This window comes from Phyllostomus discolor, chromosome 7, assembly GCF_004126475.2.
Source record: "Phyllostomus discolor isolate MPI-MPIP mPhyDis1 chromosome 7, mPhyDis1.pri.v3, whole genome shotgun sequence".
In the NCBI taxonomy this organism is placed as follows: domain Eukaryota; kingdom Metazoa; phylum Chordata; class Mammalia; order Chiroptera; family Phyllostomidae; genus Phyllostomus; species Phyllostomus discolor.
In genome coordinates, this window is record NC_040909.2 from 139,228,762 (window position 1) to 139,247,929 (window position 19,168).

Consider the following 19,168-nt stretch of genomic DNA (forward strand, 5'->3'; position numbering starts at 1 on the left):
GCACGTGGGGTTCCTGACTCTCTCATGTGAGTGAGGTTCCCATGCCTGTGCATATCTCAAAATAGGTTGTTTCATTTCCTGATCTGTGTTATACCTGTTGGATTATTAGACGAGCCCAAAGATTCTTGAGGCTAGAGGAAGGATTGTTTCTCCACCACATAAGCAAACAGTCAGATATTTAAGAGGAGGTGAATTTGGGGAGTACATGTTCGTAACCATTTACTTAAGTAAGATTTAACAATTTAACTGGAGTAACTTCTTCTCAAAACTGAGTGATTATGTTGATGAAGCATGGAACAATGTACTAATGTAGCTTGTTGATATAAAACTTCTATGTAAAGTTTCAGAGGTGGTCATGAAGAGGGCCAACATTTTGCACTTGGCACATTGATTTTTAAACTGGGTGTTAGGAAAGGGAAGACTGGGAAATTACGTAGGATTGTCATCTCATTTATTCCTGAGAGATTTAGTTTCCAACACTGGGTTTAGGAAGAGAGCTTCAGCACAATCACCTCAGCTTTAGACAGTAAGACTTCCTAGGAAGAGCTTGTCGATCCTCTTACCTTACTCCCTGTGTCTTAGAGGTTTGGGGAGATAAAAAAATCTCATCACAAGTGGTGAATGTGTGTGTGTGCTCCTTTTCCCACTGAAGATGCATGAACATAAGCAACATTTTCAGCCCCTTTGGCTTTGTCACTTCAAGAAACATACAAGCACAGCTGCAGGGCAACAAAAGGTTTGTGGTGTGTGTGGAGATGTTGCTGTGAGTGATGGAACATGTCCAAAGTGGATTGTGAAGTTTCATGATGGAGATTTCTCACATGCAGTTGCCGCTCGGGTAGGCAGACCTGTGGCAGGGGAGAGCCATGGAGGGGAGACATTCACTGAGGACAGACCATGTAATGGCACGTGGGAGACACGTGACCTACTCAATGGATCGAGATCGAGCATCAAGAATTCTTTGCACCAGCACAGTGCCATTCATTGCTTTGATGCTGTGTTCCACAGAAGTTAAATGGGGTGCTGGTGGGCCCTTTTTGACTGCATTTCTGCAAGCCGTTCTCCACCAAAACCTAAGGAAAACATTCTGCTTCCAAGACAAATTTTGAGAGGGGATGCACTGTTGATATGTTAGAATAACGTGGAACAGGAGAGTTGAGGGAAAGAAAGGAGCCACCACCAGCAGCCCCTCCAAAGGGTGGTCTTCATCCAAAGGAGGTGATGTTGTGTATGTGGTGGATTCCCGAGGGTGTTGTGCAGTGGAAACTCCTTGCAGAAACCTAGTGGATTACTTCCATCAGAGCAACTGAAAGCTGCCTGTGGGAAAGTGTTCAGAATTTGTCAGCAGAAGACGCAGAAGGTGCATGAGCATTTAGTTCAGTCTTTCCGAATTTCTCTTATTGGAGAGAGAATTCCATTCCCTGGGAGACTGCAGAAGGCACCTGGAAGAGTTCTCTGCTCCGAAAGAGAACAATGCTGTGGGATGATGGAATGAATGGTGAAGTTGCCTGAAAAGTGGCAGAGGGCAGTGGAACAAAGTGGTGACTGCACTGTCCAGTCATTGTTCAGTCACGTTTTTTGGGGAAAAGGAAAAGTGTGCCTGTCATGGCACCTGATGGTAAAAAGTGAACTAACCTTTCTGCCAAGCCAGTAAGTGGTTTGGTGTGTTCCAAGTGTCGGTCTCTGCTGCCATCTTGTGGTAATTGTGGGGAATGATGCCTCAGTACAGGTCAGCAGTGAAAGTGGTTGATTTCAGTGGAATATAAATGACTTTTGATGGCAGGGGTTTTCACAAGTACATTTGAAAACGTGTAAATGTCAGGGCTGTCCATTTACCTTGTCACTGGTTTCCAGATTAACGGCCAGAAGAGCAATTAGTATGTTTTGTGTGACATTTCTTGGATCTGGCTGTGTAGTGTGATGGAGTCGGGTGTCTACAATTTCCAGGTGTGCTTGAGAATTGTAATTTGCTTTGTTGCAGCTTTCTTAAACAACACGGAGGTAAAATTCATTTAAAGTTCTCCACCAAGAGTTAAAAGAAAGTAAAGTAAAACACAAGCACCCTCATTTTATGTATGTGCCCCTACAGACATGTTTATGGGCTCATTTCCTCAGCTTTGCCTAAATTGACTTTACTATTTTAGGTTCATTGTACCCGTAAAAAGCAAAGGAACCTTTTTGTGAGGGCAATGCTAACAATGTGTTTCCAACTGTCGGTCTCTGCTGCCATCTGGTGGTCATTTTTGAGAATGACACCCAGTTCAGGTCTGCAGGAAAAGTGGTTGATTTCCGTGGAATATGAACGGCTTTTGATGGCAGTGGTATTTACAAGATCATTAGAAAATGTCTAAATATCAGCACTGTCCAGTTACCTTGTGACTGGTTTGCAGGTTAAGGGCAAAAGGAGCGATGAGTGCGTCTCATGTGACGTTTCTTGGAACCAGCTTTGTTGTGTAATAAAGTCAGGCTTTGATGAGTTGCAGGTGTGCCTGAAAATCTTTTGTAATTTGTGTTGTCTCTTGCAGCTTCCTTAAACAATGAGAAAAGTAAACTTTATTCCATTTTCTTTACCATGGTGTAAAATACAAAATAAAATGCATAAATAAAATAAAAGTGTCACCGTTTTGTGTATGTGGCCTTAGGGATATGTCTTGGGGCTATTTTTCTCTTTTTTGTCCGGATGTCTTTTACTATTTTAGTTTCCTCACATGGGGCAAAAACTGGTACATTTCTAGTTTCTGTTTCTAACGTGTATTTCTGCGTGAAAATTTCTTTCTGAAGTTTCAGTGTGTAGTATGTTAAGCATATTTCAGTTAAAGTTACTTTGTATCTCAAATGGTGATTCATTTTGGAGATTATTTAGGTGTCTGTTTCATAAATACCAAACAACAGAACTTTTCAGCCACCAACTTTCAGTGAATTCTAGCTTAAATGATATGAGAGCAAGAAACTCATTGTATATGATTTCAGTGCTGCGATGCTGGTTGAAGCTTGCTTTATACTGGGTTGGCCAAACACTCAGTTCAGTCCCTCACCATCCTCACCTTCACTCTACCGTCATGTGACTCTGGTTCACTCACTAGTCTTTAACTGTATTTGAAACCCTTTGGTTAAACTGTATCATGACAGATGTCCTATCAGCACGTGTTTAAGAAAAACTCATCAGAACTAATGAGTGTGTGGTCATTCTCATATTGGAGATGGACGAATAGAAGTAATATTTTCAGTACATTACACTGTGGCACATCAAGAGGGTTAAAATGCCAGTTAAATGGAATATAAGATTTGTGGCTTGTGGAAGAAGGTGGTGTGATGGATTGAACATGTCAGAAGTGGTTTGTGAAGTTTCTCATTGGAGATTTCTTATGTGAGGGCTCCCCACCTGTTGGATGGACAAGTCACAGTCAATAGCCATCCAGTCCAGACGTTCATCAAGGACAGAACCCAGTATGCCACGCGGGAGACAGGCGACGTACTCAAAAAAACCAAATGAAGCATCAAAAATCATTTCCACCAGTATGGTTACATTAATTGCTTTGATGTTTGGGTTCACAGAAGTTAAGGGGGGAGGAGGAGGGATCCCTGCCTGACCACATTTCCACATCAGATTGTCTGCTGATACACAAGGAAAATGTTGTATTACCAAGACAAACTGTGGAAAGGGGGATGAATCATTGATATTTGACACCAATGTGGATTGGGAGAGATCGTGGGCACATGAAAGGAACCACCAGCAGCCACTCCAAAGTGTGGTCTGCACCCAAAGGAGGTGATGCTGTGGACATGGTGGGATCACTGGGGCATCCTGTAGTAGGAGCCGCTCACCGGAAACCAGGCAGTTACTTCCACAGTACTGCTCCCCATTGGACCAACGGAACTGTCCCAGGGAAAGAGTCCTGAATTTGTCAGCAGAAGACGCGTAACTGTCCATCAGGAGAAGGCGAGAGAGCACGTTTCTCTTTGGTGACCAGGGGAAAACAGCTCCAGCCTGGCTGGTCAGTCCCGATTCGTCTGCAGTACTCATAAGACGTTGTATCCTCAGACTGCCAGGTATTTCAGCCTTTCCTAAATTCTCTTAGTGGAGAGAAATTTCTGGTCCCTGGAAGACTTCAAAAGGCACCTGGAAGAGTTCTGTGCCCCAAAAGATAACAATGTTGTGGGCAGATGGAATCGTGAAGTTGGTCGAACGATAGCAGAGGACAGTGGAAGTAAACAATGAAACTGCTGTGCAGTCATATTGTTGAGGAAAATGAAAAATGTGCCTGTCATTGCATCTTAGTGGAAAGCTGGGAGGAACCTTGTGGCCAAGCCCATAGTACACTATGTGTTCCAAGCTTTGGTCTTTTCTGCCATCTCGTGGCCATTTTGGGGAATGACATGTTAGTTTAGGGCAGCAGGGAAGTATCTACGACTTTTTTTTTAAATATATTTTATTGATTATGCTATTACAGTTGTCCCATTTCCCCCTTCACTCCCCTCCCCCCTGTGCCCCCTCTCCCACCCACCTTCCCCCCCTTTAGTCCATGTCCATATGTAATACTTATGAGTTCTTTAGCTTCTACATTTCCCGTACTATTCTTGCCCTCCCCCTATCTATTTTCAACCTACATTCTATGCTACTTATTCTCTATACCTTTTCCCCCTCTCTCCTCCTCCCACCCCTACTGCTAGCCCCCCCTTGTGCCCTCTATTTCTGTGGTTCTGTTCCTATTCTAGTTGTTTACTTAGTTTCTTTTGGTTTTGCTTTAGGTGTGGTTGTTAATAATTGTGAGTTTGCTGTCCTTTTACTATACATGTCTTTTCTTTATCTTCTTTTCTTAGATAAGTCCCTTTAGCATTTCATAAAGTAAGGGCTTGGTGATGATGAACTCCTTTAATTTGACCTTATCTGAAAAGCACTTTATCTTCTCTTCCATTCTAAATGAGAACTTTGCTGGATAGAGCAATCTGGGATGTAGGTCCTTGTCTTTCATGACTTGGAATATTCCTTTCCAGCCCCTTCTTGCCTGTAAGGTCTCTTTGGAGAAATCAGCTGACAGTCTGATGGGAACTCCTTTGTAGGTTACTGTCCCCTTATCTCTTGCTGCTTCTAGGATTCTCTCCTTCATTTTTACCTTGGCTAATGTAATTATGATGTGCCTTGGTGTGTTTCTTCTTGGGTCCAACTTCTTTGGGGCTCTCTGCGCTCCTTGGATTTCTTGGAAGACTGTTCCCTTTGCCAGTTTGGGGAAGTTCTCCTTTATTATTTGTTCAAATAACTTTTCCACTTGTTGGTCTTCCCCTTCTGGTACCCCTATAATTCGGATGTTGGAACGTTTAAAGGTGTCCTCGATGGTCTTAAGCTTTTCTTCGATTTTTTGAATTCTTATTTCATCATGCTCTCCTGCTTGGTTGATTCTATCTTCCTTCTGGTCCACTGTATTGTTTTGAGATTCAGATTCCTTCCTTTCACAATTGGCTCTTCTCCGTGTGTCTTCCTGCATCCCTTTTATGGTAATCTGCATTTTTTCATGTAATTTGGATCCAAAAATCCACCAGTTCCGTGAGCTTCCTGATCACCAGTGTTTTGAACTGTGCATCTGAGATTGGCTATTTCTTGGTCACTCAAAAGGATGAGTCCTGGGGGTCTGATCTTTTCTGCTGGAAACATATCTTACGTCTTTCCCCGTCTCTCCTATTATTTTACTTATTTATTTATTTTTTCTCCGGTCTGGTCGCTCTTGTTACGGTGGGGGGCGGAGCCTTAGGTGTTCACCGGTGCTGGGCACCTCAGTCGCTAGCTTGTGACGTTATATGTGGGGGCAGGGGCGGGAGTGGGGACAGGAGGGATCAATGGCGGCCCTTCCGTTCTCCTGGAGTCAGACACTTCCCTGGGCTTCTGGGCTGTGAGCTCTGCCCTGATCCCCAGTCGCTGCCCCACTGATTCCCCCAGCCGCTGCTTGCGTACTCAGGGATCACCGCTACACCGCTGCGCTCGCTCCTGCGTCCCGGATTGCTGTCACGCCGATTCTGCGCCAAATTTCCCCCGACCTACACGCGCCTGCGACCCGCGCCAGCCCCACGCCTGCTCGCTCGGCTCGTAGTCCCCGTCCCCTACCAGTCTGGATGTACGGGTCTACTTCAACTTCTAGGCTGTCCGACTTCCATTTAGATAAATCCTCTGACAGTTCTGATATTATGACTGCAAATCATTGTTGTAAATTATTGTGGTTCTGTTCTTGGTTGTGCGAGGAAGTACGGTGCACCCACCTATTCCTCCATCTTGCTGGAAGTCCTCGTATCTACGACTTTTGATGGGAGTGGTATTTACAATGATGGGAGTGCATTCGAAAACATCTAAATGTCAGGACTATACAGTTACCTCATGATCGGTCTCCAGAGTAATGGCCAAGGGAGCAATAAGCATGTTTTATGTGACATTTCGTGGAAGTGGCTTTGTAGCATAATAGAGGCAGGGTTTTACAAGTGCCAAGTGTGCGTGAAAGTCATTTGTAATGTGCTTTGTCTGTTGCAGCTTCCTTAAACAATGCAAAGGTAAAACTTATATATAGTGGTTCTACAAGAGATACAAAAAAGTAAAGGAAAATACAAGCACCATCATTGTATGTACCTGCCCTTCAGGATGCGTCTATGGGCTCGTTTCCTCCACTTTGCCTGGACTTTGTTTACCATGTTGGGTTCCTCGTATGGTTGCAAAACTTGTGCATCTCTAACTTTGTTTCTGACCTGTGTTCAAGGGTGAAGATTTCTCTCTCAAGTTTTGGTACAGAGCATCTTTACCATCATTTAGGTCCAGTTATTCTGTAATTGAAACGTGATTCATTCTGGAGCTTCTGTAGGAGTCTATTCCAGAAGTCCTGAACCACAAAACTTTCTCCTCACCTATTCTTGGTGAATGGTAGCTGAAGTGCTATGAGAGCAAAAAACATATTATATAGGATTTCGAGGCTGCAATGCTGTTTGAAACTTGCCTCAAATCGGTCTGGTAAAAATGTCAATTCAGCCCCCAACCCTCTCCCACCGCTGCCCCATCACCTCGCTCTGGTCCCACATACTTGCCTTTAACATCCTTTGAAACCAGTTTGTTAGACTGCTTTATGACAGCTGTCATACCTGCCTGAGTTTAAAAAAAATGTGAACACAACTGGTGAATGTGTGTGTAGCCATTTTCCCACTGAAGATGCATGAACATAAGCAACATTTGCAGCCCTTTAGGCTTTGTCATTTCAGGAAAGGTAAAAGTGCAAATATAAGGCAAGAAAAAGGTTTGTGGTATGTGTGGAGATGTTGCTGTGAGTGATGGAACGTGTCCAAAGTGGATTGCAAAGTTTCGTTCTGGAGATTTCTCGTGTGCAGTTGTCCTATGGATCTGGCAGGCCAGTTGCAGGGGAGATCCTTCGTGGGAAGATGCTAAATGAACACAGACCACGTTATGGCATGTGGGAGACAGGCAACATACTCAAAGTATCCTATAGCATTGAAAATCATTTGCACCAGCACAGTTAGGTTAGTTACCTGGACATCTGGGTTCCACAGAAGTTAAGCAGGTGCAAGGGGGGACCCATCTTGACCGCACATCCACACGTGGTTCTTTACTGAAACGTAAGGAAAACATTGCATTTTCAAAATGAGTTGTGAGGGGAGGATGAACTGTTGGTATATTAGAATAATGTGGAACGAGAGAGATTGAGGGCCAGCGAAGGAACCACCACCAGCCACCTCCAAAGTGCATTCTTCATCCAAAAGAGGTGATGTGTATGTTGTGGATTGGGGAAGGAGTCCTGCAGAAGGAGCTCTTTGTGGAAACCCAGGGGGTTACTCCCAGCAAGTACTGCTCCCAGTCAGACCAGCTGGAAAGCACCGCCTGAGGGAAAGAGTCTGGAATTTGTCAGCAGAAGACAGGATAAGGGGAGAGCACACATTTCTGTTTGGCGACCAGGGGGAAACGATCCAGCCTGGCTGCGCAGCTGTGATTCATCCACAGTGCTCACCAGGCCTTGCACCTCCCATAGCCATGTAGTTCAGTATTCCGAGTTTCTCTCGGTGGGGAGAAATTCCCATTCCCTGGAAGACTGCAGAAGGCACCTGGAAGAGTTCTCTGCTCCAAAAGATAAAGTTGTGGGACCATGGAATGGTGAAATTACCTGAAAGGCTGCACAGGGCAGTGGAAAAAAAATGGTGTTAACGTTGTTCAGTCACCGTGTTTGAGGGAAAATGAAAAGTGTGCCTGTCATAGCATCTCAGAGTAAAAAGCAAAGGAACCTTTCAGCCAAGCCATTAGGTCTCAGTTTTATGCTGTCTGTGCAAAGAGAGAGGCATTGTTTCAGATCTAGGGAGCAAAGTGATGTGCGGTGTCCATTCTCCTGGACTCTTCACTGAATTCCACCCAGAGCAGGGCTTCTCATTCCCAGCACTGCTAAGCAGCATAGGTAGCAAACCAAGGTGGGGAGGGGGAGGGGGACACATCCCACCCAGTAATTCAGCAGTCCTAAGCAGGGTCAGGTAAGGTTTTCAGAGGTTCCAAGGTCACAAGAGAGACCAGGATGAGCGCACCAGCAGCTGGAGGGGAGCCTTTGAAATTCTATGTACCATTTTCTCTATTGGGAAAGGAAGCCTTTGAAACTGTGTGTTAATCCCAAGGTCGGGAGAAGGACTGGGAGAAGGGCTGCAGAGGGGAAGCCTGGAGGCTCGCTGCAAACATGAAAGCCCTGAAACCCCAGCAGGTGGGGCACTCAGACTAGCTGGGTGCAAGCTAGCAGGTTCCTGTCAAGTGCATGTCACAAATAAACCTGTTAACTCACTTTCACTGTACCTGTTGTCCCTTGCCTGAACCCATTCTTTCAGGCAGGACAAGAACTGAGGAGGGGAAGCCCCCTAACTCCCCTAACTTGGGTCTTCCCAGTAATAGTACTGCTGACCTTTTCAGTCAATAATTTTTCCTCCTGGTTTTTTTTTTTTCTGCATTGTAGGTGCTTGTTAGCATCTATTACCTCTATTCACTGCTTGCCAGTTATATCCTCCCTCACCTGCACCCTCACAACAATCTGAAATGTGTCCCTGCTTTACCTAATGTCCCCCTGGGGGCAAAATCACTGTGCTTGAGAAACACTGACCTAGGCCGTTTGTGGAACCTCAGTGATCTGGCGCTGGTATGCAGTATTTTTATTATCACTCAGTTTATTTCTAACTCCAATTGTGTTTGTTTTGGGGAGTTATTTAGAAGTGTATTTTGTAATATACAAATAAAAGGATTTCTAGTTACCCTCTGTTTCTGATTTCTAGATTATCAGCAATGACAGTAACATACCTTATATAATTTGATTGAATTGAAATTTTTTGGAACTTGCTTTATAGCACAGTATGGTTAATTTTAAAATTTGTGTTATTTTATTTTTGCTCTTTGTAGTCCAAAATTACAACCATGGGCATTTAGAGTTGTTACGGGTGGGCACTGGTAACCAGGTTCTTGGTGATTGTGGACAAAGAATTGAGCTGAACACAGAGAGTTATAGCAGACAGACAGAGAGAGAGAGAGAGAGCAGATTTATTAAGCAATAATACACTCCACAGAGCATGGGAGTAGGCCAACCCTGAGCAGAGAGATTGACCTCAGGGGCCAGAGGAATTCAGTCCTTATGAGGGTGGATCCTTCCTGGCTAGTTTTGACGGGCTTTTATTGCGCATGTACAAATAGTTGTATTGTTTTAAAGCTACTGTGCATGTGCTCTCCCATGATTTTCCTCCATTGGCCACTGCAGAAGGAGGTTGCACAATGTTAATTTATTATAATGCTATTACAATGAAGCAGGGGTCGTGTAGCATCTTCTGTGCAGGTGCATTTATAAATCACCATGATTCAGTGCTTTTCCAGAAAGCATGAACAGCCCATCTTAGAACAGGGTCTCTGTCCTGTATGGATGTCCTTTATCTCAGCCCTGGGGCACCTCCGGAGTTTCCTCCTTCCTGACTATCTCCCCCCTCAGAGTTTTACAAATGATACTGACAAAGAAAACAAACAGCCCTGGCTGGCATGGGTCAGTGGATTGAGCACGGGCTTCGAACCAAAGCATCGCAGGTTTGATTCCCAGCCAGGGCACGTGCCTGGGTTGCAGGCCATGACCCCCAGCAACCGCTCATTGATGTTTCTCTCTCTCTCTCCCTCTCCCTCCCCTCCCTCTCTAAAAATAAATAAAATGAAATCTTAAAAAAAAGAAAAAGAAAACAAACAACAAAATACCAAGACACCCAAGTGAGATGCTTGGCAGAGAGAACCCACAGTCAGGGGCATTGGCAGGGGCAGGGCTTGGAGCCAGGGCTCAGGGGCTGGGTGGCTCCTCACAGGCTCCTGGCTGACAGTCAGCTTCATCCCACCCCAAGACCCAGAGTCCAGTCAGGCAAGGAGCACCGATCCTGCCAGCAGGGGCCCGAACACCTCACAGCCCTGATCTCAGGTGCTCCACTCTCAGGAGGAGGCTGCAGTGGCCGTGAGAGGCTGTGCCAAGACTGCAGACCCGCAGGCCCTGAGTCTGGCTGTCAGCCCTACAGGGCTGGGAGTGGAGCCAGAAGTCAGGCCTGGAGTGTCCTCTGCTGCCAGTGCCCCTACCACCGCCACTACCTTCCTGTCACAGCCCCTCTGACTGTGTTTCCAAGGGGAGCAAAGTTCTCCATCCTGAGCCAGGCCTGTGCAGTCTTCAGGAGAGTCCAGCTGGAATGCCCAACAGCCCCAGGTGAGACCCTGACATCTGCCTGTCACCTTGGGGGCAGAGCTGGGTTTACTGCTCGGGATCATTTAGACAAGAGAGTTGTGTCCAGATGTGCTTTTGCATTTCCGTCACTGGAACAAGGGCACAAACTCCTGCCATTCTCTGTCTGTGTCCTGGCATCTCTGTCTTGGGATCAAAGGACACAAACTATGGCTTCATCCAGAGTGGGGAGGGCTTCCCAACTGTAACAAGCCCAGCAGTAGTGGCCTCTCAGTTCAAAAGAAACTGACTTCCGCTCTCCTACCCTCCTCCTGGTCTCTGGGACTGGACGAGTGTGATGCTGGAAGTGCAGGAGTCCCTTGCTACCAGGAGGACAAAGCAGGCCCATGAGGACAGAGCAGAAAGAAAGCTGAAGCTGTGTGCCTGGTGCTGCTGCTGGGCTGCCTGGCAGCTGGGCCTCTGCACCTGGACTGTGTGCCAGAGCCATAGTGCAGTTGTGCTCTTGAACCATGTTGCTAACATTTCCGGGCAAGTGGCTGAAGGTGTTTCTGCCTCATAGACTTGAGACCACACAGGTAAAACATGCAGCACATGCTGCTCAGTAACCTGGAACTGATAGTTCTTGGTCAGCCAAGGCCCTGAGCAGAGATCTGAGATCTGGTCTGGCTGATGTCTGGAGAAGCACCGACCACAGGGAGGCTCACGCGTCACAGTGGCTGGACTGTCACAGAAAGGATGCCTGTGCCTATCTCTGATGCCACTGTGATGGGAATTTGTGGTTTAGAGTCAGAGCCCCTCCCCTGACCCCAGAGCAGCCACATCCGGATTGTGTCATGGACTCTGCCTGCCTCACTTGTCTCCCCATTTGAGTCACTGCCCAGGCCAGAGATGGCTGCCCCTACCCTGGGACAGAGAGTCGGTTGGTGTGTCCCAGTGAGGCCCAGAGGGTTCTCATGAGCCACCTGGCTGAGGACCACAGGCCCAGGCAACACTGCGGCCCAACATAGTGACACACAAGCCACCAGTGAACACAGTTCACGGGACGTGTGCTGGCTCCTGAGGACATTGTCAGGCTGGAGACTGGGGGGTGGCTGTTGCTGTCAGTGAGTGTGTCCAGCTGTCACTGCAGAATTTAACTTGTCCCTTTGAACCATCAGTCTGCCCACAGGCACTTTCTGCAGACAGACACACGGTGCTCCACCATGGGGATCAGAGGCTGGTTGGGCTCATCCACCCAGGGCCACCCAGGGAGCAGATGAGGAGCCCCTGAGGCACCCACCTAGAAGGACCATCCTCTCCATTAAACAACCAGCTTCTGGGCAAGGGCAAGAGGCTCAGAATCCAGCAGATGTCAGGCTGCAGTCACTTCTCGGAGCCTGCACTTCAAAACAAGGATGGTGGCTTACAGCCACTGCCAGGTGGGCAAGGGGTGTGTGTGTGTAAACACCCAGCTCCCTGCACAAGGTGGTCTGAGATTGTGTGAACTATGCAAGCAAGGCTGAACCAAGAGTCTCTCTTTCTCACTTAGCTTTGAGAGCCACACACCACTTTCACAACACAGATCAGCTCGGTTGTGTGAAGGAGGGAGTGTACAAGGGCATGTGCATTTGGTGGGTACCTTGGAGGCTTGCAGCTATACTAGGAATGTGGTTTGCTGCTGAAGGGGACGGAGAGGGAACAGACCTCTCTACTCATCTTGAATCACTAAGCCTTCTGGGAGAACTCCAGGGTCTGTCCTGGTGGGGTGTCATGGTGAGCATCACGTGGCAGTCTGTGGGTTCCCCTTCCCACTATATTCAATGCCAGCCCCTCTGCCACCATTACACCAGGACTCTGCCCCTCTCCCATGGCCCATGCTGAAAGCCACAGAATATTGAGTTTATGGTGTTCTCTCTGGGCTGTGGTGGTGGGGGAGAAACAGGGAAGGGAAACAAAACCCAAGAAATACACCTTCCTTTAAAAAAGCATAAAAGAACATAATAGTGGGTATTTATTATTGAAATCCACATAGTTTATGTAGACACTCTTCTTCACAAGCCTGGCACTGGGAGGACAGAAAGGTCATCATTCCAGGTCATGGGGGTGGGTGTCCCCCTTTGGTGAACCCACCCCAGCAGGAACAGGGTGGGTCATGCTTAGGTCTCCCTCATGCAGGAGAGGGTATGATGGGGTCCTCACTAATTGCCATTTCTCTGTATTGAACTCAGCTGTGGTTCTAAGAAAAGTGTGACCTCTGGGAGCTGCTAGCACCCTTCCTTATGCTTGTGCAGATGCAGATGTTTACCCCGTTCTCACCTTCAGTCTTGCTGGACTCCCACCAGGAATTTTGTCCTCCTGGGCCATTGTGGACATTATCTGGGAAGGGGTGGCCAGGAATGAACAACATTGTGCATGTCCATTATCCCATCTGGCTTGACCTCACAAACAAAAGTTTAAAGATACAGTAAGTACTAATTTCAAGATGGTATCAGTGGTGTATTAAGCCCTGTGGGGCCCAGGAACAAGGAGAGTGCATTACAGAAGCTGTTGCATTGTGAGCTTCATGAATGACATATGCAGACTGGGTGCACCTGTCACAGGAGAAACTCGGTTCTTCTTGCCAATGCAGTGAAGGATTACAGATCAGCAAGTGTATCAGTGTGCAAGCAGGGTTTGTTAGTGATACGTTCTCATGGAAGAGGATAGGTCTTGCTGAGATGGGAGTGAAAGGCAAGAAGTTGGATGGCAAGAGCACCAGGTCCTTTGTCCTGAGGACTTATATAGTTGCTGGGATGGGGGCAAAGAAGCTGCATATTGATTAACAGGTAAAAGTTGTGTCAGCTTCCACGGGGGATGAGACCACTCAAACGTAGGTATGTGTGGGGGTTAGTAGCCCAAATCCTTATCTGGCTTCAGACCCCATTTGGTTATCTTGTAAAACAGATCTGTGACAGGAGACAGTGAAAGTTAAAGCAGTCACCCAAAGTTATCTATGGGCTCTTTCTGTAAACATTAGGGACCCTTCATAAAACATAGTGGACAGGGGCAAACAGCCAGTTTTATGGGTCCTTTCCTTGAGTGCTGTGGACCCCCTCCCATCTTCTAGGCCTTGGGATGAATAGTTTCAAAGCCTTTCTTTCCCAGATGGTGGAAATGATACCTAAAATTTCAACATGTTGGCATGGTGTTTCTGGTGATGCTGGACCATCTGGCAATAGAAATGGCCCAAGGTCAGGACTGCTGAGTTAGTGACACATGTCTTCCTCATCCTCCCTGCCTTGGCTTACCATCTATCCTAACACCAGTGTGGGCAGATGTTCCTCCCAGTGTCAGTTCTCAGCAAGGGGTGGGTGAGGGTTTTGTTTCACAGGGTATTTTCAGTACCACCTGCCTGTGTTGAGGCTCTGAGGGTGCACAAGTTCAGTGAGAGGGTGGTAATCTGGAGGAAGGCACACCCCTCACCTCATGCCTCCTTCTCAGGGCAGTTGAGTCTATGTGGGGAAAGCAATGGGGTCTGCTCAAAATCTGAGTTTGGCTACAGACCCCTCCCCTGTCCTTATCTTCCTTTGTCCAATGCTAAAGACCTGGAAGACATGGGCACTGAAGGCTGTTCAGCAGGACTTGTGATCTCAGTGATCCAGTTGCCAGATTCTGTCTGTGCTCACTCAACGTTGAATGTCAAACTGAAAGGCTGGAGTTCCCATTTCCAGTGTACAGACTAGGAATCAGGCAGAGAGAAGTTGAGAATCTTGTCTTAGGTCACACAGCTGGAGAAGACAGAGCTGAGACTCACACCCACTATGGACTGATGTGGAACCTGTGTGCTGTGCACCAGGAAATGCTGACCCTGAAGGGGCAGCAAGGAGAGTGAGGAAGACCAGGTGCCCAGATTGAGCCAGGCTCACTCCTGTGCATAAGCATACATCCCTCCCTGCCGTTCACCTGAGGCTCTGGAGGTTGTAGAAGCTAGAAGAGCCAAGAGAAGCCAAGGGAGGAGGGTAGGGAGCCTAGTAAGAGAAAAGGCACCGCTTCCCAGGAGTCCGGGGAATTCCCTTCTCTGGTGAGTCTGTCTCAAATCCCTCCCTCTGGGCAGTAACCAAAGTAGACTGAGCTCAGACTCACCCATCTGTAGGGGTTGATTTTCTGTGGCTGAGTATGAGTTCTTTGTGGCTCTTCCTAAACTCTGCTTTCAGTGATGGGGGAATGAGGGACGTGGGCTTCATATTTGTATGGAGACAAAACTTTTTTTAATATTCTTTTTTTAAAACATTTTATTTATTTACTTTTTTAAAAGATTTTATTTACTTATTTTTAGGGAGGGAAGGGAGGGAGAGAGAGAAAGAGAGAAACATCAATGTGCAGTTGCTGGGGGTTATGGCCTGCAACCCAGGAATGTACCCTGGCTGGGAATCGAACCTGGGACACTTTGGTTCCCAGCCCGCGATCAATCCACTGAGCTACGCCAGCCAGGGCTACAAAACTCTTTAGAAAAGGCCATAAAAAAACCATGAAAGAGATTGGTGCTGATATCCCCATATTACTCGTGGAACTATTTGTCCATCTCATCTCTTGTCATGAAACTGGAGGATTTGTTTAATCAGTTACTTCTGTACTTACAATCTTGGGGAAAGTAAGAGGCCATAGACTTCCTATGGCTGCTGACATGCAACTTAATGCTAATGACTCATTCAGTCAACGCGCAAACATAGGTCTTCTCCCCTGAGTGTGTCCTCTGGTGTGTGATGAGATGTGACTTCCGTGTAAAGCCTTGCCCACACTCCCTGCAAACATAGGGCTTCTCCCCAGTGTGTGTCCTCTGGTGTGTGACGAGGCCTGACTTCTGTGTAAAGCCTCGCCCACACTCCCTGCAAATATAGGGCTTCTCCCCAGTGTGTGTCCTCTGGTGTGTGATGAGATTTGACTTGCATGTAAAGCCTCGCCCACACTCCCTGCAAACATAGGGCTTCTCCCCAGAGTGTGTCCTCTGGTGTGTGATAAGACCTGACTTGTATGTAAAGCCTCGCCCACACTCCCCACAAACATAAGGATTCTCCCCAGAGTGTGTCCTCTGGTGTCTGATGAGATTTGACTTCTGTGTAAAGCCTCGCTTGCACTCCTTGCAAACATAGGGCTTCTCCCCTGAGTGTGTCCTCTGGTGTGTAAAGAGATCTGACTTCCAGGTAAAGCCTCGCTTGCACTCCCTGCAAACATAGGGCTTCTCCCCTGAGTGTGTCCTCTGGTGTCTGATGACATGTGACTTCCGTGTAAAGCCTCGCCCACACTCCCTACAAACATAGGGCTTCTCCCCTGAGTGTGTCCTCTGGTGTGCGATGAGAACTGACTTCCAGGTAAAGCCTTGCCCACACTCCCTGCAAACATAGGGCTTCTCCCCAGTGTGTGTCCTCTGGTGTGTGATGAGAACTGACTTCCAGGTAAAGCCTCGCTTGCATTCTCTGCAAACATAGGGCTTCTCCCCAGTGTGTGTCCTCTGGTGTGTGATGAGAACTGACTTGTATGTAAAGCCTCGCTTGCACTCCCTGCAAACATAGGGCTTCTCCCCAGAGTGTGTCCTCTGGTGTATGATGAGACCTGACTTGTATGTAAAGCCTCGCTTGCACTCCCTGCAAACATGGGGCTTCTCTCCTGAGTGTGTCCTCTGGTGTGTGATGAGACCTGACTTCTGTGTAAAGCCTCGCTTGCACTCCTTGCAAACATAGGGCTTCTCCCCTGAGTGTGTCCTCTGGTGTGCGATGAGACTTGGTTTCTGCGTAAAGCCTCGCTTGCACTCCCTGCAAACATAGGGCTTCTCCCCTGAGTGTGTCCTCTGGTGTGTGATGAGATGTGACTTCCAGGTAAAGCCTCGCCCACACTCCCTGCAAACATAGGGCTTCTCCCCTGAGTGTGTCCTCTGGTGTCTGATGAGACCTGACTTCTGTGTAAAGCCTCGCTTGCACTCCCTGCAAACATAGGGCTTCTCCCCTGAGTGTGTCCTCTGGTGTGTGATGAGATCTGACTTCTGTGTAAAGCCTCGCCCGCACTCCCTGCAAACATAGGGCTTCTCCCCTGAGTGTGTCCTCTGATGTCTGATGAGATTTGACTTCCGTGTAAAGCTGCTCCCACACTCCCTACAAACGTAGGGCTTCTCCCCTGAGTGTGTCCTCTGGTGTGTGATGAGATGTGACCCATCACTGAAGCCTTGACAACACCCTCCATGCTGGGTTGTTATAATTCTTGACATTCCAACTTTCACAAATACCTTGCCTGTGTCCTCAGGACTCTCTTCCTGGCCTCTGTGGGGCTCTTCCTCCATCATTCTCTCATGCTCACTAGAGCTCATTTGTTCTTTGGAAGTTTGGAAAAAGGGTCTTGAGATTCTCCTCTGACTGATTCTTTTAAGCAAAGGTTTGGACCTTTCTTTGACCTCTTGACCTTCAGCTTTATCATTCCAGCTGTGCATGCTAGTCTGTTGCTGCTGCTGATTCTGATCCTCTGGACAGGGCTCCTCTGCTTGGAGGTGTTTTCTTGCAGATGTTCCTGGGAGAATCTGAGAGGGATGATTGAGTTTCACGTGTTGGCTGAGGAATTTCTGACTGGAGAAGGCCAGAGAGCAGGAGGGACATGGGTGCACCTCTGGCTTTGGTTCTGCTGAAAGAGAAAGGTTTGGTCAGGGCAGATGTTCATGAGAATGCCTGGGCCATATAACTTGTCTCCTGGTAAGACCTGCCCCATGAATCCTTCTTACTGTGGTGACAACACAAGTTCCATCTCCCACAAAGTATCCACTCGCAGTCTATTTTCCTTTTTATTTTTATGCAGTGCATCTTCTTCAGAAATCCAGAAAGCCCACATCAAAGGTCTTTTCTAATATTGCCCAGACTAGGGATTTTCGAGGAGCATCAGAGGCCATTTTACTCCCTGTGTGGATGGAACTGCATTGACCTTTCCCTTTCATAGGTATTTTCTAAGTCATGTGAAAGAGGAAAGCCACAGGCCCCAACTAGGAACTGCTCCTCTGTTTTCCAAAACAGTAAAATAAAATGTCCTTCCTGCCCTTGCTTGTGCGGCTCAGTGGACTGAGTGCCAGCCTGCTAAGCAAGGAGTCGCAGGTTCAATTCCCACTCAGGGCACGTGTCTGGGTTGTGGGCCAGGTCTCCAGTAGGGGGCGTGTGAGAGGCAACCACACACAGATGTTTCCCTCTCTTTCTCCATCTTCCCCTCTAAAAATAAATAAATAAAATCTTTAAAAAAATGTCCTTCCTCAAGCCTAATACCAAATATTTGTGCTTCATTTCATTCAGTGTTAGCTCATTTCAAATACACTGAGAAATCCTGTTACAAAATATTTCTCCAACCACACGTCTTATACACCTGACTCCTGTTCCTCTCTGGCCAATGCACCATGCCACTTGGAGATGAAGTGATCTCGGAGGGGATACCCCACCAAAGTTTATTTTCTAAAAATTAACAAAGTATAATCAGAACAGAGAACACACTTTCACTCATGAAAGTCCCCAGTGTCTCAACTCGGGTCATCGGCACTGCATTTCCAAGCTGCTAAGCACCTATCTGATCTCTGTTCTTACCCTCTATGCTGAGAGGAGACCTGAGTGACCCTCAGCCAATCCAATGCTACACTTCTTTTCTTCCCTGCACTAGCTGTTCCCTCTGCCTGCAGGTATTTTTGTAAATGTTATCTCCTGAGGTGCCCTTCCCAGACCACCTGCCATACTGTACCTCCTCTCACACTGATCCCTAGGCAGTTGTCCTGGATTAGTTTTCTCCAAAGCACTAACTGCTGTGTACTGTTATGCACATGCAAGCATGTGGGCCTGGGTTTCCCTCCTTCACCCATCAGCTCCTCAAGAGCAGTGATTCTGATCCTCATGTTAATCTGTATTTCTAGGTCCCAGGACCCTGTGCCCACAGAGTAGGATCTCAGCTGACAATTCACTGAAATAATAAACGAATGTGCCCTGCCTGAATGGTGTGACTTAGTAGGTTGGGTGTTGTCCAAAAACTGAAAGGGTACAAGTTCAATTCCCAGTCAGGGCACATGCCAGGGTTGTGGGCCAGTTGGGGACATACCACAGACAACCGATTAGTGTTTCCCTTGAACATTGATTTTTTTTCTCCCTCCTGTCTACTCTCTGTGAAAATAAACCAAATCTTTTTTTAAAAGATTTGATTTATTTTCAGAAAAGGGGAAGGGAGGGAAGGCGAGGGAGAGAAACATCAATCTCTGGTTGTCTGTCACCTGCCCCCTACTGGGGACCTTGTCTGAAACCTAGGCATGTCCTACAACTGGGAATCAAACTGGTGACCCTTTGGTTCACAGGCTGGCACTCAATCCACTGAGCCACATCAGCCAGTGCAAAATTTTTAAAAAATAATGAATGCCTATAAGAAATGTTTTATTTAGAAGTATGCAGGAAAGTTAGGAAGAAACAGCTATGAAAGTGGCAGAGAAACTGCCTTGGTGAGAGAAC

The 19,168-nt window shown here is 47.1% G+C and overlaps 1 protein-coding gene and 1 long non-coding RNA gene across 2 annotated transcripts; one reads left to right on the plus strand and one right to left on the minus strand.

Annotated features, from left to right (window-relative positions):
* The first annotated feature begins 1,242 nt into the window (after positions 1-1,242).
* On the plus strand, positions 1,243-13,326 carry LOC118501807. Its single transcript, XR_004904466.1, has 3 exons — positions 1,243-1,254; positions 7,812-7,814; positions 13,242-13,326. It is a non-coding gene; the product is annotated as an uncharacterized LOC118501807 (long non-coding RNA).
* Positions 13,327-13,568: 242 nt separating this feature from the next.
* On the minus strand, positions 13,569-17,638 carry LOC118501903 (histone-lysine N-methyltransferase PRDM9-like). Its single transcript, XM_036031690.1, has 4 exons — positions 16,764-17,638; positions 16,356-16,595; positions 15,720-16,019; positions 13,569-13,627 (listed from the first exon to the last, which is right to left on the minus strand). Exons 1-4 carry the CDS (start codon positions 17,137-17,139, stop codon positions 13,569-13,571), a joined length of 975 nt encoding a protein of 324 aa, XP_035887583.1. The 5' UTR covers positions 17,140-17,638.
* Positions 17,639-19,168: the final 1,530 nt, after the last annotated feature.